Below are 25,093 nucleotides of genomic sequence, written 5' to 3' on the forward strand. Positions count from 1 at the left end.
TTAAAATTGACAGCAAAAGCGATGAACCTTTTGTTACCTTGACTTGCTGAAAGAAGATGTCTAGAAAAGCTTTGATTCAACTCTAGGGTGAGATCCTGCAGACCATGTATTCAAGAGAGAGCAGATCCCAGCTGCCTGCCTGTGAATCTACATGTGGAGATATCTCCAGTTGAATGTTTTCCTCTTTATACCAAAAGTGACATACGTACAGTCACATTTACTCGAGCATTTCAGTGCAGCTTCAGACCACAGAGCATTCCACTTCCATTTAGCTGTAAATGGAAGTGGAATGCTCAGTGGTCTGAAGCTGCACTGAATCATTCCCTTTAGAGAAACCCTTAGCTGATCAGGGCTCAGGCAGTCACAGACCATGCATTTCCAGAATTTGGGAAAGGCTCTAGAGGGTGCTGTGCTGAAGGAGAAGAAACAGGATTTGTATCAGCATGAAAAACCATCCTGATCTCTGCTAGGTGTAGAACCACTATCTCCCTTTTTTTTCCTCCGAGACAATGTAGGCCTCTTCCTGCAGTAACAGCTGTGTGCCTTTTTCCTAAAGGAAGGGATCAATAGATGCTGGTTTTCCTGAATCTTACACAAACTCACATAAGGAGTGTTGTCATCAGGAGACAAAGAGTGCAACCTGACATATAAATATGAACTTGATTAGAATCGTAAAAGAGTGATTGAACGTTATTTAATGCATCTTTTAAAGACAGGCCTCAGGGGAACCTTGGGTGGAGGCATGGGGACACCGGGAAGTACTTGCCTGGCTGTGTCTCTGTGGCCTGTGACAGGGTCATCTGAGCAGGGCTCCTTCCCATCCTGAGCTGGCTGGATACAGGCCAGCTTGGATCCAAAAGCTGGGGCTGTGTCATCAGCACTGTAGTGCATGTAGGCCAACAGGCCTGGCAGGATTTATGAGTGCTGGAAGATGGCTCAGAGCAAGTCCAGATCTGTTTAGAAAAGGCTTTTCATGCTGTGAAAGCTCCCGTGGCCCGGTTCCGAGGAGCACAAGTGGTAGGTGAACCCTCAGACAGTACAAGCAGGTGCTGTGATACACCAGAAGGTGTGGGGAAGGAAACCAAACTCCTTGGCAAGGCATACTTGAGGCACCTGCATGATGCCTGGGATAAAACAAAGATTCACTTCAAACAGACACTCGGCACTTAAAATACTGCATTTACATTTCTTGTTTCTCTAAAGGTCAAGATGAGTTACTCTCATTCAGTGTATATACAGGTACATTTACTAACATGTATTTTGTTTTCAGTGGGGAACATAATGTTCTTGGGAACCTACCACAGAATGGTTTGGGTTGGAAAGGACCATGGGCAGGGATAGCAGGGATGCCATTTACTAGATCATGTTGCCCAGGGCCCCATCCAACCTGGCTTGAACACTTGTGGGGATGAGGCAGCCACACTCCAGTATATCTTCAGTAAAGAAAATGTAGCAATGAGAGAGATGTTTAGAGTACCAACACCCCCCCTTTCCATTTTTGTGTTACATCTTCCATTTCAGCAGTTTTCAAATGTTTTGCATTCTGAGTCACAAATGTACATCTAGGGGAAAGAACAACAATAAAACTCTACCTGCATGTTTTTTATGTTTGTAATTAGCACATTAGAAAAATCCCAGCAGCATTCACAAGCTCAGAGGGAAGCTCAGCTGCTGCCCCCTCCTCTAGTTGCACAATTCCAAGTTTGCTTCTGGCTACAGCCTCAGTGGCTACTGTAGGAAAATCACACCTGCAGAGGAGGCCCTATCCTTTTATTACCAGGCTGTTTTGCTACAGTTAGCTAGCTACTCTTTCCATTTTCTTTCCTGTTGCCTTCAGCAGGAAGAGGGAGGCTTGAAGGGAGGATCAGGTTTTTCACATTCTACCAATGTCAGCGAACCTAATACAGTCATAAAAAAAAGGTGGAGGCAAATCAACAACAACAACAAAAAAAGATCATGTAAGAATCTGAACTTTTTGATTTCTCATGCAGCTTGTAAAATTACAGCTTCACCAGCATAACAGCAGCCAGGGTGATTTATGCTGGCTCTTCACAGCTTACACATTTCATATCTCTTGATGACTTTCAATTGAGATTGTAAGCATTACTTTTCCTAACAGAAGACACATTTGGCTGCTTTTTTTTTTTTTATTCAAAGTGTAGCTGTTCCTGTAGATAGGCACCTTGCTTACAGTAAACAATTGCCAACATCAGTGTACCAGAACACACAAACTATAATTTGCACGTCTAGACTATTATTACAGCATTTTAGTTGCAAGTTATCCCAGACACACAAACCAATGTAATTTTACAGTTCATTATGTCTGCTGCTGCTTTCCCAAGCAAAATCAGCATTAAAAAAAAACAAAAAAAAAACAAAACAAAAAACAAAAAAAAAAACCAACAAAAAACAAAACCAAAACCCCAAAAAACTGCAGAACTTCAGCATTACTAAAAAACTCTGGAAATGACAGTAGGTGCCAGTCTGTAGAGCAAAAAACCATTTTTCCACAATCCCTCTTCTCACTAGTCATTAGCTATTCATAATAAGGCTTATGCTATTTTTCAGATCCATGAAATATGAAATTACAAGATACTACTATTTATTAATAAATTACTCAAGCAAAAGGTTTTGAGCCTGCAGAGGTAGCCAGTTACACATAAAGGAAAGCAGAAAAGTAATCCACAACCTAATCTGAGTCTGGAGAGAACACAGGCCTTCCCAACTGCTCCAAGTTTCCTATTATAATGTACATATTTAATTAAGATATTTTGATCATCTTACTATATTTTTCCCTTCCCACTATGTGACAGAAGATTAAAGCAGGTCACAATTATCCCTTCTATGTCTTGACACGCTCACTGTCAATGTGACTGGTGATCTGGAAGGTTGTCTTCAGTGTGCTCCAGCCAGAGCTTTGATATTGCTGACATTTCAGATACAGCAAGCTCAACACAGAGGAACTTGCTGAAGTTACATCAATGGCTTCTATTTATCTGTACTCCTAGCTCTGTGACCTTCAAAGGACATACAGCCATTCACATGTAATTTGGCCTTGCTGCTCTATTGTTCTGCAAGCCTTGGTGGATTACCCAGGGAGATTTATGGACAGCTAGCTTCATGGGATGTACATGGCTGTTCCAAAACAGCCCGAACAAACCTAATCCCAAAACCCCCCACCAACAAAAACTGCCTTGTCTTTTGAACAGTGTTCCCTTCCACAAATAAGTGGAATTTCTTAAACTCCAAACCTGCATCATGAAGGATGAAGCAATCACAAGGCCAGCTCAGGGTGGTGGATGAATAATAAATATAAATTAGGCTACTACAGCAGGCCATGAGAGTAAGGAAATGAAAACATTATTTAATGGTATTTACTTATTCATGTGGAATAGTAAAAGAAAAACAAAACCTTTCAGACTGCCCTGGGCATTATGCTGCAAGTGCACCTTGTACTTGGAAACTGTTGCAATGTCTGAATGCTTAGAAAGATGTATAAGCTGTAGTAAGGAGAAAACACCATGCCAGTCATTTTCAAATGGTTCTTTCCATAAATTATTTTATTTCTCATTAAATGAGCACAGAGTCATTACCATATTAATAACAGATATGTTTATTATTACATATCCATCAGTGCGGCTTTCAATACCACTTGAAACATGCAAATCGTCCTAAGGACGAATCAGTTTTCCAGTGCTTCTTATTTAATACACAACTGCAAAGCCATTATAAATTACTGAGGAGGTATTTGGTTACGAAATAAAATAAAATAAAACCATACTGCCCATACCATGAATGTATTCCTGCTACAAAGCAAGAGTCTGACAGCATTTACTGAAATTCCTGAATTTCACCCAGAGCTTTTGCATCTCTTTTTTTTTTTCTGCATTGCCTACACATCTCTTGGCTTATGAACAAGAATCAGTCTTTCTTTGTAAGAGGAATTCTCACTCAAAGATTGTACTTAATTTAGAAATGCATCTAGCATCTACAATACTTCAACCAATTAAAGTTCAGTAAAAATCTACTGATATGCAATAGCTTTTTAGAGGTTTCTTTTGTTTAGTTTTAAGTTTCTACATTTATCAACATGGCAATAAAACAATTATCTCAAATTAAGGCACTAAAAGAACAATGTAAAACCAAGTAAAAGTGTTCTAAGAATAATTTACAGTTCAAACAGTGCATATAAATGTTTGTTAACTTAATGTACGTTATCACTTAAAATTGTAAGGCAATACATTATACAGTAACAGAAATGATGTACCCCAAAATATGCTTCCAAACTCGGTGGTTCTTTTTACTGTTAGTTTCTAATATCTCTAACAATAAAATAATTCAGTATGGCTTGGCAAAAATGCATAGATTAAAGGCAATTACTTGTTTTCCCCCCTTTACAAACCTGCTGCATCAGTATTTTGTAAAGCATAATGAAAAATATTTAACACTTTGATCCATTCCATAGTGGGTGGTTAGCATTAAGGCTGTAAAGAACTCTGCAGTGAAGGCACTGAAGTTCAAGTGATAAGGCTTCATTTTAAGCTAGTTCTGCAGTCTTCAAGAGCACAACTTAAGAGTCTTGAAAGCAATTGCAGTCCTTCTCACTGAGAAACCTTTCTCTTCTATTCCGTTTCGTATGCTCATCTTGACATAAATATCCCCTTCACGGGGTTAACAGTCTTTTTCTTTCACTGGTATGAAGAAAGTTGGCTGCATTTCATTGTGACTGACAGGCTTTTTAAAAAAAATCCAAAAGGCAGCACCTTTTTTATATACCTAGCTAAGCTTTATTTGCTTTAACTTGCATTACATAGTAATAATTAATCTAATCTACCTTGAGGCAAACCCGCAATTAAACACCCTCAGCGTGCTTTTGTGCCAAAGCAAGGAGGAGACAGTAATAGCAATCTTAACCCTGAAGCCTGTGATAGTTATGTTGAAAGGAACAACAGCCCGTCTGCACTGCTCTGTGTGGTTAAAAAAAGCCCTGTTTCTCTGACTGCATCCCATGAGGTTCCATTAAGCACTGTACATGTGGTTAGCTGGAACAAAAAAGAAAACAGACAATTAATAACAAATATAAAAATTAGCTTCATAACACTAGTGGATGTTTGCCAAGAGCGTCAGTGAACAAAATACTCGATTTTAACAGAATATCTTTTTCAATTGACAATGTACAATACACGTACAATACTAACATCATACCTACATCATCTTCCACAAACTGTTTTCAGTTTCAAACAAAATTCAGCAAACACAGAGATCAGACAGACGCCAATAATACTGCAGCTTTACAAGTAAGCAAATGAGAATCAACAATCATGGGTGTATTCATGGCAAATGCAAGGTGACCCTCTTTCACTCGCAGGACAAGAAGAGACTCTAGGCTAAGAGCACGCACATGCAGTTGCAGAGCTCATCTAATGCACAAGAATTCGGCTGGTTGGTTGTTTTCCTCTTCAAACATGCATTAACTTGACCAAGAGCCCAAGTCAAACTGTATTAAAACAAAATATCTCAGCTGTGCTAATACAACGTGAATAAATCAGCAGACTGTAAGCTATAAAGTGTAGGCTCCAATCTCAAAGCAGTACTGCAAATGCCAGCAAGTTCATCATGAAGTTCTGTTTCATTGTCATTAGTGTTAAGTTATTAAAATGAGGAATAGAACTTAGGATGAACTTTAATATGTGAAGCTCCTTTCAAGGGGTCTGAGACACCTCTCCATGAAGTCAAGGAAGCACTGCCTACCGACTGCAAAGAAAGGTGGGTCAGACCCTGAATGAAATGTACTGAAATGTCTTCAAGCATGTGTTCAAGTCTGTATCCATTCAACAAAACAGGTAATGCCTGCTTACATGGTAGGACTCCATCACCGAGAGCAAGTTCTGCTATACTGTCTGACAAGAGAACAATTTTCGGATACTTAGTAAAAGCCAGACATGTATATCCCATAAAAATCATTGCTGCTTCTCTTATTCTCACACCTAGTAAAGTGGTGAGGGAGGAGGAGAACTGCAGGATGCATGAGTCCATAGAGGCTGATCCAACAACTGACTGCCTCCTGAGAGGAAAAGAGCCTGCTGTTCCTCTGCTTAATCACCTTCCTGACCCCAGGAGGCCCTACTTACCTGTCCTCAGCTTTGGCAATCACTGCACTTCTCAGTGCACTGATCTACTCACTAGCTTGGCACAGTTAGTCTATATTTTTTTGACAGTCAGGAAATGGAATTGTGTACCTTCATGGAAGGGTCCAAAAATGGACCCATTCAAGCATTTATCTAGGATCCAAGGACAGAAAAGAAGGGAAAAAAGATGAAGAGGGAAAATCCTCCCCTTTAAGTAGAAACAGGCTGTCAAATAAGCTCAGCTACTGTGCTGAGCTACCAGTTAAGTGTTCAGTACATAAGCTACAGTGTGAATTTATTTAATAAGCCAGATTTAAACACTGGTACATTTGAAGTGAGTTTTCCTAAAATAAATCCATCACCTCTTCTTTTTAAACACACAGGACAGAATATGTAGTGGTATCAGGGCACAGGCTGGGCACAGTCCCTCACAGCAGTACTTGTCTAGTTCATAGATACAACTCACAAAAAAATTTGTCTGAGAAAACCAATAAAAAGGTCCACAGTGTAACTGCCAGAATGAAGAGTTCCAACCTGGCCTTTTTCTAATGCTTCTTTGCTCAGTGGAACTCTGAATCTTTTCACTGTTTGCTCACATTGCTCTGCAGGTGCCAGGCAGGCCCCACTACACTCCAGTCAGCCCAGTGCCAGCTGTCTGATGGGGACAGAGTGTGTCACAAAGATGCCCAGGGAGCTCCTCGAGCACCAGGGCAGTGCAAGGGCCCCCACCTGCCTACTTGCAGACATATCCAGGCAGCATGACAGGCAGGAGCACACACATATCCAGCACTCCTGCTGCTCAAGTGCTGTGCCTCTCTAAATGGCTTATGATCAATAGGACTCTTTCTCCACAATCAGTGACTACAATATGCAGTATTAAAACAGAGTTTCTTACAATTAATTATATGTTCTAAGAAGCTCTGTCAGTATTTGATATCATCAAGAAGCAAGATATCAGTTATGTCATCAAGTTCACTGATGGATTTGGGGTCAGTGTAGAAGAGTAATGTAAGCATTAACTGTTTGATTCATGTCACAGCTTGTCAAATAAATTCAAGAAGCTAAAGAGGTAAGATACCATGCAGGTATTAACTTCTGAATTGACAGAAAACCTAAGAGCTTTATTTCTTCCTAAGAATTTGGAAGATCTCCTTGGGTGACGGAGAAAGGTGTGAGCAGAGGTTGTACACCAGGGCAGCTGGAGAAAACGCAAGGCTGCAGTATCTGGAACAGCTGACCCGCCCTGACATTCACTTGTGCAAGACCATCACCACCACCTTTCCTCATTTCGTTCTTGAGGCTCTCCCCCAGACCTCTACCCAACAGAAAATCACAAGCTTTTCTTCTGTGGAGTTAGGGTTGGATTGTTTTTGTTTTCATACTTTGGGTTTTTTGGCTTTCCTTTAGGCAAGGTATTTCTGGATTAATTTTCTGCTGAAAAATAGATCAGTTCACTCTGGTAATCTGTGAAGCATGAGCTGACACAAAATAAAGCTCAGGAATGTGCAGCTGTCCTCTTTCTGGTGCTGGTGAGCTATTCGACTATTTGGTGAGCTATTGTATCTTTAGGATCTTAAAAAGAGAGCTTTAATGATAGTGTTTCTCATTTTTTAAAGACGTTCCGTTCCCTACTTGTGCATTTCTGTGATTCTGTAACACTGTCAACAGGATTAATAACAGCAATAGTCTGGGTAACTGATGTCCCCAACATACCCATTCCTTTAAGAGTTACTGTAAACTTTCAAATATCCAAATTTGTTTCTTCCATAACAGATTAACTGCATACTTGTCCTTGCTAAAGGCAACTCCAGCACTTCTATTAGAGTGAAAAATAATCAATTGTTTTAAGAAAATTGATTTTTCTCCCAAAATAGTATGCATGAAAGCTGGTTATTACAGCTACCAGAGGACCTCACAAGGACAAATGGAAAGCATACTCAGAATGCAATTCAAAGAGATTTTGGAAGAGAAAGTCTACAACTCTAAACATCCAAATGTGAAATAAAGAAGTATGGGATTATCTTGAAGGCCTTCACTGAATATATTATGATCTCAAAACTATGATCCTTGGGACTGTTCAAGGCCAGGCTGGATGGGGCCTGAGCAACCTGATCCACCCTGGCAGAGCGGGCTGGAACTAGATGATCTTCACGGTCCCTTCCAACTCAAACCATTCTATAATCACTTATGTTTTAGGGTGGAAGTCTTGGGGACAAGAAAATCAATGCCCTTTTTGTCTTTCATATTTTTTCTCACCTGTTCCCTTCAAGGAGGACGTTTCATGATATACTCCATGTCTCCTCATATGCAAAAGTCTGCTTTTATTGCATTTCATGCCAGGAATGTTTGGTAGCCCTGCCAATCTGGGAAGACTCTTTCCTTACTGAGACACTAGTTTCTACTCCATATTGTCAATTCAATTGGTTATTTGGGGAGAAAACAACACACATACTGTATCAGGAAGCTAATAAAGGTTAAAATCAGATTACATTAAGCATTTTAAGCATTAAAAAAGTATATTTTACATCATGTCCTGGTTAATGCACAGGGTCACAAATAGTTTACAAAAACAACCGCTGGGATAGAAGACAACTGGGAATGAGTAAGCAGGGAGGAAGAACAGAATTAATATTTAACTGGCCTCACAAAAAAAGAATTGCCCTAACAACAGACAGAATCTGTAATAGTCTCATTTCAGCCCCTTTTGCGTACGCAAGCTCTGAGTCAATCCATGGATGGGATGACTGTGGATCACCCTTGCTGCTGAATGCCATTACTGACATTATCCACTGAGCCTTGCCTTTAAACATGAAAAAAAAAAAATGCAACCAGCTCCCTCCCAATCATTGTCAGGCCAGGTACCACCTCCATGGTACCTTTCCAAATGTGAAGAGCTGATAAATTTACCATAATAACAGGAAAATTCTGCTCCTTCCTTTGGGATTTGAGCAAAGACTTAGATCAGCACTTTAACAGCCATAACTATGGAATTATTTGACAGTTTCACATGGAATAGGACTTACAAGCGGAGGGTTTTTTAGCCAAGAAGATCTGTAGGTTTTGTAGCTTATTTCTCACCTAGTTTTTCCGGAAGTATTTTTAACAACTTTTCGGAATGACTGGTTTGCTGAGGATCTTGTAGACAAAGTTCTAGGAGAAGCACGAACAAAAGTAGATGGTGGTGTCTTAGGGATCTTCTTTACTAAATGTGTCACCCATTTCTTCTGTTCATCTTGACAGGATGCCAACAAGAGCATATCTCTTGCTGAAGTTACATCATAACTCACTACAAGGAAAAAGGAAGATGATTCAGTGAAAATCCAGGCTCCTTATCAAAGTAAAAGTTATGACACACCAACTGTGCCACTGGAAGGAACAGTGACACCTATATACATTCTTGTATTGGATTTGTTTATATATTTTTGGAAGACAACAAACAGCAGGGAGGATTATGAATATAGTATTTTTCACAATTTGTCATTCTGCATTAAGATTCTTGAATCTAACATGAACATTCAAGAAATGAGAAACTTACACTAATTACAATTTTAATAAGCTGGAAAGTTGTGTGGGTGCCAAGTTCCAGAGTACATACCCTGAATGTTCCACTTCACAGCAGCACAGAGGAGAAACTTCTACTCCAGTCTGTGAGGTGGCTGAAGAACCACGCTGCAAGGTCTCAGTAGAGCTTGCTGATGCAGCATGGGTCAGGTGTAAGTGCAGAGGGAATGGTGAGGGCACCAAGGAGCTGCCCAGTATTTGGGAACAAACCTCTAGGGAACCTTGTGCTCTTAGGGCCCTCAGCAGAGCTCCATCAGTTACACCATAGACCTCCCTACAGAGGTTTGCCACAGCTGCCTGTTCATAAACAGTGTAACAGCCTATTGCTTTAATAGCAAATTCCACATCTAAAATCATGGAACTACAGTTTTAAGTTTAAAATTAAACTGAACTGCTTTTATTCACCTCCAGTAGTTCAGCAGGTTTGGCTTAACCACATGGAGAATACAGAACAGGAAACAAAAACATGAGTATACCTTTGCATGGTGCAATTAATTCCTCCTTTTTATCCAAGTGATCTCTGTGGCACTTCACATGGCATCTTCGACATTCTAGGGCAGCAGGGGGTTTAAAGACATGCCAGAGAGGTTTGGCACAGGCCTCACAGTTGGCTGGAAAGTGGTATAATGTGGGAATAAATTCGTGGCCTTTGTAATTTAGAAAATTTGTCTTCTCTGCCGGCTGTACTGGTTCTACCTCCAAATCCTTCCTGCATTCCCCCTCGTTAGCATAGAGAATCTGAAAAAGAACACTGCTGTGTTATTGTTGAAGCACTAAGTACTTTTATACCCTTCCCAAAGAAGCCACCTCTTTTTCAAGAGAGTTAAATAGACAGGAGAATATACTTCTTTTTACCTGGAATATTTTAGGAATTTCTTCAGTTTCAGCTCTATATACATCTCCTTGAGTTACAGGTCGGACATGAAACAGCTTACTAGATTAGAAGAAACATGAATCAGAAAATGCTAAAAAGTTATGTATAGTTCAGAACAATTATCAAACTGCTTTGAAGTTCTTAGAAATTATGCAAACAAAACTACCTACATCAACGCTGCAATAAGATTTTGGGAACTAATTCATAAACCATACAGATTTTGTCTACCCACATAAGACCAAAATATTTCACAGCATGGAAAGAGGGTCCTCTTATAATGGATTCAAGATTCATCATGGTAAATTTACTTAAGATAAAGGCTCTCAAATACTTCCTCAAAACACCAGGAAGTCTAACATTATTGCTAGAAAAGCTTAGTGAGAACCTGGATGGAAGTAACCATATTAAGTAGAATACTATCCACTAGTTTTTTAATAAATCATGTTATGTCTTGATGAACAATCTATGCCAAAACATCACAAAAGGAAATCTGGGGCACCAGCTGTTGAAAAAACTATTTAAATTGGAACAAACATCATGTGGGTCAAGACTCTAAGTCCACCTCTCCCAAGATCCTGTTTTCAACAGTGGCTGTAGCAGATGTTTATGAAAAGAGAGTACAAAACAGTTCAAAGAGAAAATAACTCTTTTCCTGGTTATGAGCAATTGGCAGCTGAAGCACTTCCTGAGTTTGAGAGTCCTTCCAGACCATTGTATTTGTTAGTCCCTGATACATCTATTCATGAATTCTAAAACCTTTTTTCAATTACTATGCTGTAAGAGCCCATAATGTCAATCAGCTGTTCAAACATCAGAGTCATGTACCAGTGAGGGGCTTCAGTGATATTTGACACAATTTCCCTCATGTATAAACAACGTAAAGGAATCACAATTAATATATTTTACCACTTTAAACAGAGAACAGCTGGAAAAGTTAGACGTGCTTTGGACTAGAACAGCAACTCTAACTTTTAGCAATCACCGGACAAAAAGCAAGTACTGTCAAACTTCTGTTAATGGTACACTAAAATACAGATAAGAGATTTCCCACCTGGTATGGGAAATTAAAAATTATTTATGGAATTTTTATTTAAAGCTTCTGGATTTGCTATCTGCTATTTCACACACAACACTCTTTTGTCAATTTGTATCCAAAACTAATAATGACTTTACTTACTCTATATCTAGTACCATAGATGGATTAGACTGGTCCTTGTCTTTTTCATCATTGTAGAACAGTATCTTTTTACTGCTCACCACAACATACTGTGGAAAGAGAGAGTAAAACAGTTGAAATTGCATTTTAAAAAGCAATTATTTATCCTAATATACTCCCACATGCACATAAAAAGCCAGAGTAAATGAAAGGCTTCAAATTAACATCAGGAGATACTCAAATCATCCTGAAGGCAGCTACACTATGGACAGCTCTGCAGTGCTACAGTTGCAGTGACTGTATTGTCCCTGGATCACTCTAAAATGCTTGTGATGACTCTGCAAGCCCATCTGTACACAAACTCACAAATTTCAGTTGCTACTGGCAGGTTACTATGAAATTTACTGTATCACTGAGAGTGACACAAAGTAAAAGTTACCACTTATTGATAATGTTGTAAAACTCTTCTGTAGTCCTACAGGCCTGCAGGAGTCACTGGTACTTCACACCAAACTGCTGGTAGGCTAAAACAGAGTTCCATGGCTCCTGCTATTTCCTACACTTCCAATTTAATGGACTGATAAAATAAAGAGCCAAAATGAATCAGCTGAAACAGAGGCCTGATACCTATGAATACACTGAGATAGTCAAGATCAAACACCTCTAATCTAAGCACTTCCTAGTTAAGTTCAAGACTGGAATTCACTGCCTGCTGCTCTCCACTGGGAGTTGCTAGTCGAACATCTTTGCTGGAACTGTCCACAAGCATAAGCTCAGTGACAGCTGTGGCTGTTCCCTCCCCTGCAGTTTCAAATGTCTTAGAAGGAACTGAAAGATGGAAGACACTAAAGTGGATTTAAAGGAGGTAAACTGGCAGCTCTACACTGGTCTACACTGGTCTTCAGATTCACATATAATATAACTCAGAAGGACAGAAAAGCATGAAAGTGAATGCACCAATAGTTCATCTTGAATTCCAAGTACTAGCAGGTAACTGGATGGGTTTCTGCACAATGCAGATACTGATAATTTGAATAAATGTCTGCTCCTTCTATAAAGGGAGGTTCCAACCTCATTTTACACAGCACTTGAAGCTGACCTCAAAACCTGACTATGAAAGTCACCTTAAGTTTATACAACAGCCTCTTTAAAAAGTGCTGTGCAAAGTGTGAGCTATAGTTGTAAATCTCAATAACTGAAATGCATCTAAAAAAAGCCATGAAAGGGCATTTTGTCACAATTCCTTAATAGTAAGCTTGATCACTTTGAGTAAGTACTAAGTGTGAGCCTCCTGGGATTTTCCCATTGAAGAAAAAGACTGTACTTCAATTTCTTTATCCACTCCAACAGAAAACGAATGCCATTTTCATCTCTGAAGTGTGCACCTTTGCCTTTCAGAGATAAGAGCAAGCCCTTCAGATGACAACTATGACAAATGCAAATTCCAACTGTAAAGGAATTTCAATTATCACACTATATATAAGCCTTGGTGAAAGAACAACCTAACCTCACAAAAAAATTCATGTACAACAGTGTCACTATCCTGTTGTGAACATATGAAAAAAATCTTCTGACAGTAGTTCTTTTTTACAGTGGTTTTTGAAGCATATTATATCATCTTCATTTGGGATGAAATGAAGCTCCAGATAAAAATAAGGGTAACCCATTTCAGTGTTAGCTTTAAGTGTAACTGAAGTGTTTATTCTCAAGTAAGTTTTACACACTCACCTCTTTCTAACTTACACTAAGTAACGCAGAGTGCATCGGGCAAAAACATCAGTGCTACTGACATTTTAGTCAGAAATGCAGCAGCTCAAGTTGTAACAACTCAGGCATCAATCCAATTACACTCCAAATGTGATTTTGCTTTTCCTTTAAATTAATCTGGGCATGCCTATATTTGAGGTTGCATATACCTCCCACCTTCACAAAACTGAAACTGCAGGAGAATTATAAAGAGAAGCACCTGAGGAGGCTGACTACCTGCCAGGTTGTTTCAGCTACAACAGTAGCTGAAACGAGTACAGTTCAGTTCAGCCAACACAATCTACATGTGAGTGAGCATAGACTCTCACTACCGTGTCCCACTGATATGAACCTCAGCTAGTTAAGGAACCTTATCAGTACAATTTATTTAATGACTGAGACATCCATCTGCAGATCAAATTCCTCCAAAGTGTGAGCGCATTCAAACTAGGAAAGTGTTGGAAAGGAATGGATTAACTGTCTAAAATATTTTGAGGCAAGTAAATATGCCTATACTGGGCATGCCTGAAGAAATTTTGATAGTCTTTCACTGGAGAAGCTGCAATTTATCAGGAGTTTAAAATTTCAGTTGTCAGAGAATGCAAAAATAATCTCCATTTTTACAAAACAACCATAAAAGGGTACTTAGAAGCATTCTGACAGAAAAATGACACAGTATTTTATACAATCCAGAACAGAACAAAGCTACCTGATTTGTGCCAGGCATGATCAACTCTATAACAAGACGATTCAAGCAGCCTTAGCAATCAAACAGATCTAAAGGAAGCATCTACCATTTGGATTTTGTTCCTGGCGGTGAACACCTTTCTTGTGGGTAAAGCACCTTCTCTTTCTGTATACTTTTGCTATTAATATTGCTGGTTTTATTGTGCTTGTCTTAGTCTAGCCTTGTGCTTTCAGTAAACTGTTAACCCATAAATTCTGCTTTTGTTCCTCCCTTACCCGAAGGGGTGGGGGGAAGGTGACTGGCCATTAGTTGAAATAGGGCAGAACTTATCACTCACTCCCAGCAAGCCAGAATAGGCGGTGGTTTTAACTTACAGACAAATCACCAAGGTCTGATATTGATGTAAAAATAGGTAGGTCTGGAACTGAAACACTTGGGAGTGTATAAAGAAAGCCCTGGAAGCCCACTGAAAATAGCAGTATTTCAAAGAAGGAGTACAGCAGCTAAAGACCCAGCACAAACCCTCAAGTGCTTCTCTGACAGGAATGAATCCCTTCTCCCTTAAATTTTATAGGAATCTCTTCCAGCTGTTGTAGAATGTTTATGTAAATAGGAGCAGTTGAGAAATACCTTTCAACAAGAATTAGAAAGTCACTTCAAAAGTGTCATTAATAACTCAGTAATTCCAAGTAGCAGTCTTTGAATATAAGGAAGATGAAGGAAAAGAAACTGTTTAATAAAATTAGCTTTTAAAATTTAAAAAATTCTAGAGATCGTGTTCACTTTTGTATTTAGTTGTACTAAAAGATGATCAAAGGGGGGAACTGAAAAGCCAGGAAAGATAATCAGAAACTGGTTCTAAGTATCTCAATTTAAACATTGGATGTTTCAAAGAAACAGATCATAACCTTTGCAGAGGTAAAAGAAGACTGCTTTGTTTGGAGTAGGAATTCTGGCACAGAGATCCCATTTCTGAGGGTAAATCAGTTATTCTTAAGAGAAACTGATCATTTTAAAGGTGAGGGAGACAGAAACATCCTTGAAATCATGTGTAGCAAATTACTGTGTGATGCACTCTTCCATGACCTTCAGAACATTTAAGTGTTGTTCCCTACTCCGTGCTGCCAAGTTGCACAAAGAAGTTATTTTTCAGTGACAGAATTATAAAGATGCTTGCTCAAAGAAGAAATGTGATTTTTAATGGTTCCAAGATGCTTACTGTAAAGCATTTCCTCCCCTGTTGTAAATTTGCACTATGTCATTAGTGAAGGTTTCATACTGAACTTGAATTTTCTTGGTTTTTTTTTTTTCCTTCAGTAATGTACATACACTAAATTATTCTTAATTATTTTGTTTGTTTCTTAAATACAAGTTGTAAAACCAATTCACCACATGCCCAGAAACTTTTCCAAGGAAACTGAAGAAAGAAAAAAAGGCATCTGTACCTGTTTCTTCCAGCCATGCCGCCTTATATTTCCTTTGTTTGGTACTGAAAGCCAACCTTCAAGTCTTGATTCTGGTTTTAAAAAATGCATATTTAATAATTTTGTGTATTTAAAACAATAATGCAGAATAGCACAAAAGCAAACTACTACTACTAGGAAAGGAAGATGTACTACATGCAGTAATGGGCAATTACCTATTCAGCAAAGCAGAATAAAAAGCACAGCTAAATAAAATCAAGATATAAGCATTTAATTCATGCTTCATCACAAGCCAACATTTGATTACACAGTTACTGCACAATAAAAGTAAAGCTGTTTTCCTTGATGCCAACATCTAACACTGTATGTAAATAGTTTGCAAAGAGCCAGGCAGGAAAGACTTTGCTTTGAAAATATATTACAGTTTAAATTAAAAATTTTCAATGTAAACATAATTTAACATTCAGAGGGGCTGTATGAAAATACTCAGCAGGAAGATGCAGGGAGTAAAATAAATCAGATCCATATTTTCCACAGGAAAACAAAAAAAGGAGAGAGAACATAAGAGCAAGCAAAGCTACATGGATGTCCCATTACTCACAGAAGATAAGCATAGGAGATAATTAAATAAGGAATGCAGGAAGAATCAACTAGATATAAAGAATAAGAGACAAGTGTTTTACTCCAATTTTCAGTGAAAAATTATTCAGAGAGAAATGTAACATCCTATTTTCTCACCATTAAACTACTGAAATAATTTAGCATGATACAAAAAAGGGCCACAGGAAAATTAGCATTCTGCCTAATGTGGACTGTTGATTTAGAAAGCTCTTCCAGCCAAGTGAGAGTGGCTTCTAAAATTTTAAATTATAAAACCAGGTAATAGTAGCACTGAAAACTTCAAAAAAATTAAGTTAAAATTTTCTGAAACATTCTCCCACAACTATTTATGTCCTGAGGAGCTACTAATTCCTTTTGTCCTTCAGGAATTACTCTGTGTGAGGTGTATCCCAGCAAGTACTGAAATGCATTCACATGTATAAAAGTTATTGTCCATATGCTTTGCTATATAGAATTACAATGGGACTGACAGCCTAACAAGGCATTATAATTAGGCATGTAAAAGCCTAATTAGACAGACAATATTTATAAATGGGACTACACTTAGGAATATGGAATCATTTCCCATCATTTCTCTACATAGGATAGCTTCAAATGACTGATAACAACTGGAAGAAAAGCATGTTAGCAAAACTCATTCCTGTTAAGAAAACTTCTCAGAAAAATGAAAGAAATTTGTATCTCCCTGCCTTCTCACATCTGCACAAGAACTGTGGGGACTGGGGGGTAAGGGTCCCCATACCCCCCAACCCTACCCCCCCACTGCTATCCCAGACTCTCCCCAGTTACTGTAGCTTTGGAAAAGAAAACCTATTTCCTTCATGTCTACAGACCTCACAGAATATGTTTATTCAAAAGTATTGTTTTGAATGCTTTGGCTAATTTTTACATTAAGAGAAGGGCCTTCAATTTTTAGAAATTATAGAAACACCCTTAAACTCAGGTTTCCATTGCAAAACAAAGTGATGAATTGCAAATAAAAAACAAAGTATAGGAAACAAAAGGAATATAGGAAGGATGAGTTATTAAAAAAAAAAAGGAAAAAAAAACTTTCTGTTGAAATTTTGACATATGAAAATCTAGAAAGATACAAATTATGATGAATTTTAAAAAATGCTTATAGGGACAGCAGAAGTTTTTCTAGGTTCCCTTCTATTTCAGCATGTTCTGAAAACAATTTCAAAAGAAGTAGGAAGTAAATGAGGTATTTCAAATGAATCCATTTTTCATTCTTTTCTGTGAACTAAAAATCTATTTTAGGGAGCAAATTCTATTTGAATGAGAGACAATTTCTGAGCTGTGAATAATGTCTTGCAGCTGAAAGTAACAGTTTCTGACCATGCTCCTTTTCAACAAAGCTAAAATTCATCTGGAATCAAATGTACACTTGAAAGGGTAGATGAGCTCTTTCATTCCAACCTCACCACAAAGGTTCTTCTCAAGTAATATTTATAGTGCATTTTCATTTCTCTCAACAGACTTAGCACAACTGCAAATGCTCATCTGGCCATTTCACAAATATTTGATCCAGAAGACTAATATTTATGAGTGTTCTGATTAAGTAATTAAGAAAATATGGGCTATCTACACTAAAAAAAAGGTTCTTCCATTCCTGTCTTTAAAAATAGGCTCAAAACTATTGCCTGACAACTTTCCCCTATTTTGGAAAGAATACCAGAACTGATACCTCATATTTCCAATCCCGAAAGTCCAAGATAGGCCTCAAAAATGTTTGATGGCTAGCTGGATCTGAATAGGATATGAAGAAAGAATTCCATAAAGGCTACAGATCTTGTACTTATCTCTGAATATATTTTAAATGTTGATTTGCATTCTAAACATCTTCATAGCAAGTATCCAGACTACCAGGCTACATAGGGATTCAGTATGATAAGAGTGCTAACAGTAAGACTTCAATAAAATCACATAAGACAACCATGACTGTACTGCTTTACAAGACTTTTTTTGGTTCTGGAGCTAAGTAATGTGGGTGCTTTCATGAACAGCAGAGCATCTCTTTCCAATGCTCAAGAATTCCTACTCCTAAGAGTCTTCTGCAGCAACCAAAAACCTGGAGACACTATCTCGCTAATTCTTTCCAGTCTTCCAATTTGGATTTTTCCTTCTGCAGACTGCCCTACTATAATTTTATGTGGATTTCACCAAGGATTTCTGACTGGATCTTGCTTTGGGGTTTATTCAGGCTGCTTCAGGAAGTCCTATCGGTGTCCAAGAAAACTGGCTGGCTTAAATGCACCGCACATTTATTATTCCATCCTATCTTTGTGCAAAACACGACAACATTTGCTGTAAAATATTACGTGCTGCAGCTAAACCTGTAGGGCAGCTCAGTTGCTTAAATCATCTTGCCAATCAGATGAAAAGAAGTAATTCACCACAGGTTAAGTGCCCTGTTCCAATTAGGAGAAAAAAACCTTCATGTTCCTGATTATATTCTGTCTTGGCAAAGAAGAATTCTGTTTACAATCATGCAAGTATAAAGACTGCCTAAGTCCAGCCAGGAGGAAGAGGCATTCCAAAAGCATCATTTCAAAGCAAATACCTCAGTTGTTTCAGCAAGGATTCTGTTAACACTGGGGACACCAACTGAGATATGAGCTGCTACCTGAATCAATGATCAGGACTGAGATTTAAAAAACATGCCCAGATTTGAATAGAAGCAAAAACCTTCATACATGAGAAAGATCATTATGTGGAAGTGAGGAAGAGCCTGAGAATAGCCTGGATTGCGTAAAGGGGCCAATCCCCACTTTGGGAGAGTATAAGTTGTTCTAGCAGCTACCAGAGTTTGAGGGAATATTTAGGCCAATGGCAGACATAAAACACCTCCAAGTGAAATACAACTGAAGTGTGTTACCATGTGATTTCTCTGTGTCTATTTCTAAATAGAGAATTTTTTTCCTTAAAATTTTATGAGCATAAAAAATGTTCTCAATTAAACCAAAGACTGCCAATTGTCAGAATGACCATGGAATCATTCTTTTATACATGCTTATATTATTTGTATCTTTATTTTTTTCCCGTGGTGATGTTTTTATTGTGACAGGAACATGAATAAATCATACTATAATTATTTATTATAAAATTCAACCATTTATTTGCTTAAAATTTTTTAAGAAGTGTCTTTGCCTTTAGAACTGGTGCACCACCTATTGACTACTCATCACATCCAGCTCTTAAACAAGATGCTATTCAAGGTGCCCTGAAGGAATGGCCATGTTTGGGCTGTGGAAGTGATGGGAACTTGGCACACGGTTGAAGACAATCAACATCATGCAACAAAACTGCAGCAAATGGACTGCTGTAAAATGTCACCTTCTGTTTTGTACAGCTCTTTCTGTGGCATGGGCTCTTTCTAGCCTGAAGTCTGGCTGGGTTCTTTTTCATCTTTATAATGCTACTACACTCCTTTTTTGCCCTCTGCTAAGCTCTTTGACAAGTGTATGAAATTTGACTACACTAACGCTACTTAATCTCTTTTAATTACCAAATTGCTTCTTATTCAGATCCTGATCAACCCAGAAACTCAGTTAAAAGAAAAAAAAAGGCAGCATGTAGGGACATGATCTATATCTAGAGAAGTCCTAATAATATGTATTAGAGGTCCTACCTGTATCACACAGTAAAACCAGCAGGACAACTGCAGTAAAAATCAGAGGCATGTGTAGAAAAAGGGGCAAAAAAGAAAAGAGAAATGAAAAGCTAGCAAAAAAGAAATAGTTGAGGGCTAACAACTAGATACCTCACCCAAGAACACCAGAACTTCCAGTAACTCTCATTTTCTAATTAACAACGGGAATTAACAGCTGACTTGAAAATATCTTGCACAGTCCAAAATTTCTGTCTCAAAATGGAAGCAACAGATTATGTACCCAAAAGCGTGATTACACACATCTCCAAAGGTAAAACTGAAAATAGCCTTCCTTATTGAGGCAGACAAAGAAAGAGCCTTTTCCTACAGTCCATCCAAGATCAGGGACACAATGGAGTCACACTGACACACTACTACTACCCTTAAGAAAAAAATAGAGAAGGTATGTACAGCTGGATGGAAGCATTAATGTTTTTTATGTAATACACAACAGCCATCAAATGAAAATGGCTGAGAAGGGAAGTGAGGAAGTTCAAAACTACTCTTTTGAGTAGAATAAATCTGATCTGTTTTGCTATAGGAAAAAATCCTAAAGCTCTCAACTGAAAAGAGTTCAGAAATTTTCTACTAAAATAATGAACTACAGTCTTCTTCAATTACACGATACAACACAATAAGGCTTGATTCCAATTTGTAATTTGAGGGGGAAAAAAACCCCCACTTTAATAAGCAAAACCCCTCTGATTACCTTTTTAACCCTGTTAAATGGAATACACTGAAAATGAGTATCTATGAGAAAAACTCCTGAGAAGTACTGCTACTTCAGAAATACCAGAAGGAATTCCTAGCAGGTGACAGATAAGGAAAAAAATGTTCCTTAACCAATCTAATAATTCTAACAATTTCCAATGGGAGTTTACATTGAAGATGTCATCAAAAGACAAAATCTTTACAAGATGGCAATTTACAGATCAAACTCCAGAATGCAAAAGGCTTCTTGAACAAAATAGAAGTTGCAAAGGAAAAGAATATACTATTATCTGAATGAAAAACTATTCTAAAATTAAATTCATTGCAGTATTAACTAAAAATAAAAATCTAAAAATACACTAGGGGAAGATAGGAAACATAAATAGACACAGAAAGGAGTAACTACATCAAAACATGTACTAAGACTGATAACCTACCTGAAATTTCAATCACTCTAAGACTCCTGGAAAAACTCTAGAATGTGGCAATTTGAGCAGCATGAAGTGCATTAACAGGAAAAGACACATCTAAAATTATTCTATTTACTTTTATCTGACTACTCATCCATTGAAGTCATAAAATACATAAAACAGTATTCTTTTTTTTGTATGTCTAAAAATATTTTTTTACAATTAAATTCAGATTTATCAAAAATATATTAAATATTTCACAATGAATTCTAAAGATTACTTAACCATATGGAAAAAAGATATACCTAGCTATGATGTACGGAAATTGCCAAGCACACCTGATTACACTAATTTTTTTTCCTGTATTGAGAGATACAGAAGTGGATCATGTGGAAGTACTAACTGATTACACTTGTCAAACACTGGGGAAGGTGAGAGGTAAATAACTAACCAGTCTAACAATGGGTCTCAAAGTACAGTGCCTGGTACTGATACATGGAAATGGCTGGCTATGCTGTATTACATGTTCTTATTTTAATCTGCTAAATCAGAGTACCATACAATTACAAATTTATTATGGAAATTCTTCCAATTATTTTTCACATCAGCAATTATTGCCAGTTGTCACAGAGGTGCTACATGACTAAGAAGAAGGTGCTACATGAATAAGAAGAGATAAGATCAAGACAATTTTGCATTCAAGATATACAATCATGATGTTGTAGAAGTGTTGGCCCTGTCTTCTATTCACCAAATACTGCACATTGCAGTCACTATATTTGAAAAATAAGAGATGTAAAGATACTCCTTCCTCAGAAGTGCACATAAACAATGCTAATACCAAGCCATACAGTGGGAAGTGTGATGGGAGAAAAAAATTAAGTCTTAAATATAAGCAACTAAGGTATGAAATAAAAAAAAACAAAAAACAAAGAAAGAAAGGAAGTGGAGAGGTGATACAGAATTAGACAGCCAGAAGACTTTAAGAAGCAATAACAAGTAATTGTTTGAAACAATATCTTCCAGAACTATGTGTACACAACATGGCCAAGTGGTTCAAATCTGCTTTTCTCATACCTGAAAGATTTCCATCCGTTTCATCTGTTGGAAGACTGGCAACACTGGTAGAATCCATTCCTTGCTGGAGGTCCATGATTTTCCTTCGTAGTTGTTCTATGTCACTCTCTTTACTGTCTAGCTGCATCTGGAGCTCATTCCTGTACGTAGATTCTTCTGCTAGTTGCTGTATTTATACACACACACATAGTTACTGTGTTACCAAAAACACTGCAGCCAAGTATTTTGAAAACAAAACTCAAATATATATATCTATATCTATGTATACACACACACATATATATATATCTATGTGTATATATATATATTCCACAGTATGATAAAAAAGTTATTTTACCGCTTGCATTTCATTAAGCTCCTTTTGGTATTTCACAACCATCTGATTGAATTTCTCTTTTTCTTGATTAAGTTCTAATTGAAGCTTTCGGTTTTCCTTCTCCTTCTTCCTCAAATCCTGCATGTTAGCTTTCTTTCTGTCTATTTTAAAATCTTTCCGATTCATTATCTCAGCCAGTTTGTTGACAGCCTGTTAAGAAAAAGGAGAACCAGCAAAAAAAATGATATATGCAGCATGTTTCATAAAAAACTTTTCAGTTCCTCTAGTTACAGGATCTGATAAAAAAATCCCTTCAACATAAATAAATGGCCCTTACTCGAAACTGAATACTGAAAAGTACACAGCATCAAAACTTATTCTTTCAAAAGTAAATTTAACAATGCATTTTGTACATCATGGTTAATATAAACTAATTTAAAAGGAACTAAAAGTTAGTTCACAAAAGCAAAAAACCTGAAATATCTCTGTTAATGCAAAGTAATTACTGCTATTAAATTGCATTAAAAGTTGTACCTGTGTCTTCAGAGTTCTTTCAGTGTTTATGCTCTTCTCATAATGCATTCTAATATTACTGATTTCCTCCTCTTTTTTCATTTTGTAATCTGTTAAAATAATATTCAACTTTGAGGTATTTTAGTACAAGGTAATTATTTTTAAACTTAATTACTTCTATAAGTCCATTTTTTTCCATTCTGTTTTCCTGTTGCTTCCCTTTCTGAGTAAAATACAAGTTTCAAAGACAAAGATTACCAGTTTAACACTACTGCAATGACAGAAAATTACCAAAAGGATGTATCAGAAAAGCACAAAGATGAAATAATAAAGCCAACATCAAGCCCAAAATAATATGGAAGATAAATAACAATGTCTTATTCCACTTCCCATTTCTCTACATATGCTTCAAATTCCATCATGCTTCAGAACAGATCGATTAAAACTCCAAACATGACATACCTTCCTCTTGTTTCTTAAATTTTTCACTGATCTCTGTGTTTTCCTTTGTTATTAAATCAACATCTTTGGTTAAAGTGTTATTAGTTTCTTCCAGCTACATGAAAAGAAACACATTTTAGAATAAAGGACTTGACATAAATTCTAAAAATATCTATAATACTATAATTTTAAAAACCCTTAATTCTATAAAAACCATTTACTTAGAATGCCTATGCGAACTTCTAAAAACTGCTGCTATTCTTCTGTGCTGTTCTGACTTACCAGAAGGATCAAAATACACCTGTCCCAGAAAAAAAAAAAAATTATCACTGCAGAACAGACAACACTGTAGTATGGAATCAAAACATCAATTTAAGCAAAGTTAGATTGTCAGTTATGGGATGTGTCAATTTTAAATTAATTTGATGTACTTCGGAAAAACTAGTATGTAGAAGCCTGATACCTTGAATCTACACAGAAAAGTAACTGACAGATGCTAGAACTCCAGCATTAAATCTAGAGTAGACACAAGGCATTTACTGCTAGATAATTGTCATAAATCATGAAAATCAGGATAAAAACAAGGCTAAATTTGGACTAAGACAAAGCAGACATAGTTAAATATGTGCAGAGCTTGCAAAACAAAAAGTTGGAAAGAAAAACTATGACAACTTTGAATATGTGAGTATGTTCACTGCCACAGCCAGAATCACTTAACAAGTATGTATGAAAAACCAGACATAATTGTATTCCTAAATACAGGTTTTGTTTGAAGCCTATAGAAATTATTGCATATCAAGCTGTCTGACAAAATTATCAGAAACTTGAAACCAAAAATATATCGGCAAGGAGGTATTGCTTTGATGCCACAGACATAATCTTCTAAATGCTCTTAAGAAACAGTGGCATTCTGGAAATCTCAAGCTTAAAATATCAAATTGATGAAACAAACACTGTTTGCACCATCTTTTCACAGAGATTGAATGTCCATGCATATCCATTAACAGAAAGTTTTAAGCAATTGAGCCAAGCTCAGTTACACCTGGAACTTTACCCCCAGGATTTTTAAGAAAACATGCACAGCTGATGTTAAATAGGAAAAAACAATAAAATAACTATGCTACATATAGCTTGCTGTTTGAGACGTCTCAGTTAAAGACATTTACGAAGCTCATACTAACATCCAAAAACCTATGCTATCAAGTATCTTCAAAAATTAAATTTTGGGGTTTGGGTTATGAAACTTGAGACTCTCAAGTGGGTTTTTTTTAAGACTAAGTTACTTTGTAGTAAGAGTCTCTAATACAGAGCTCCACAAATTTACAAGATTTAAATAGTACACTTGGCAATGACAAGAAGTAAATACAAAAGGCTTAATAACTGAATTACAGACATTCACTTGATTTTCATTCTGGCTTCACCTCAGATTAATGAATTTTGTTTTTTAGGGAGGTCACATGATGAAATGTAAAGGTTCCAAGTGAGCCCAAAATTTAAGATAATAAGTAATCACTTACAATCACAACAGGACTTCATTAATTAAAACCATGAATTTTGGTTCCCAGTTGGAAGAGATTTATACAGGTATTTGTAACAGTTAATTTACCCTTCTTATGATGATGTCCTTATCAGTCAATTCTTGTCTGTGCCTTGATGCAGCTTTTTTGCTTTCCTGATTCAGTTCATAATACTGTTCTTCAGCGAGTGCCCGTGCCAACCGTTCTGACTCAGCTTTGGTTTCAGCTAAATCCAACTGTGTAGCAAGTGTTTCTCTG

General features: G+C 37.2%; 1 protein-coding gene across 3 annotated transcripts in view; it reads right to left on the minus strand.

The window, feature by feature from the left end:
* Nucleotides 1-3,542: 3,542 nt before the first annotated feature.
* ROCK1 (Rho associated coiled-coil containing protein kinase 1) overlaps nt 3,543-25,093 on the minus strand; it is an 83,101-nt gene continuing 61,550 nt past the window's right edge. Inside the window, exons 23-35 of one of the 3 annotated variants that reach the window (XR_012054101.1) lie at nt 24,925-25,090; nt 23,340-23,433; nt 22,899-22,987; nt 22,386-22,574; nt 22,049-22,214; nt 16,179-16,227; nt 15,599-15,669; nt 11,741-11,829; nt 10,545-10,623; nt 10,166-10,427; nt 9,207-9,414; nt 5,859-5,900; nt 3,543-5,042 (exon numbers count right to left, since the gene is read on the minus strand). Coding sequence is in view for 2 of the 3 variants with exons in the window: in XM_030266065.4 (XP_030121925.2) it covers nt 5,873-5,900; nt 9,207-9,414; nt 10,166-10,427; nt 10,545-10,623; nt 11,741-11,829; nt 15,599-15,669; nt 22,049-22,214; nt 22,386-22,574; nt 22,899-22,987; nt 23,340-23,433; nt 24,925-25,090 (1,441 nt within the window). In the remaining variant the exon portion in view is untranslated. The remainder of the gene's footprint in view (nt 5,043-5,858; nt 5,901-9,206; nt 9,415-10,165; nt 10,428-10,544; nt 10,624-11,740; nt 11,830-15,598; nt 15,670-16,178; nt 16,228-22,048; nt 22,215-22,385; nt 22,575-22,898; nt 22,988-23,339; nt 23,434-24,924; nt 25,091-25,093) is intronic. The other 2 variants (XM_030266065.4, XM_030266066.4) reach the window with 2 other exon arrangements.

This window comes from Taeniopygia guttata, chromosome 2 (genome assembly GCF_048771995.1).
Source record: "Taeniopygia guttata chromosome 2, bTaeGut7.mat, whole genome shotgun sequence".
Classification (NCBI taxonomy): Eukaryota; Metazoa; Chordata; class Aves; order Passeriformes; family Estrildidae; genus Taeniopygia; species Taeniopygia guttata.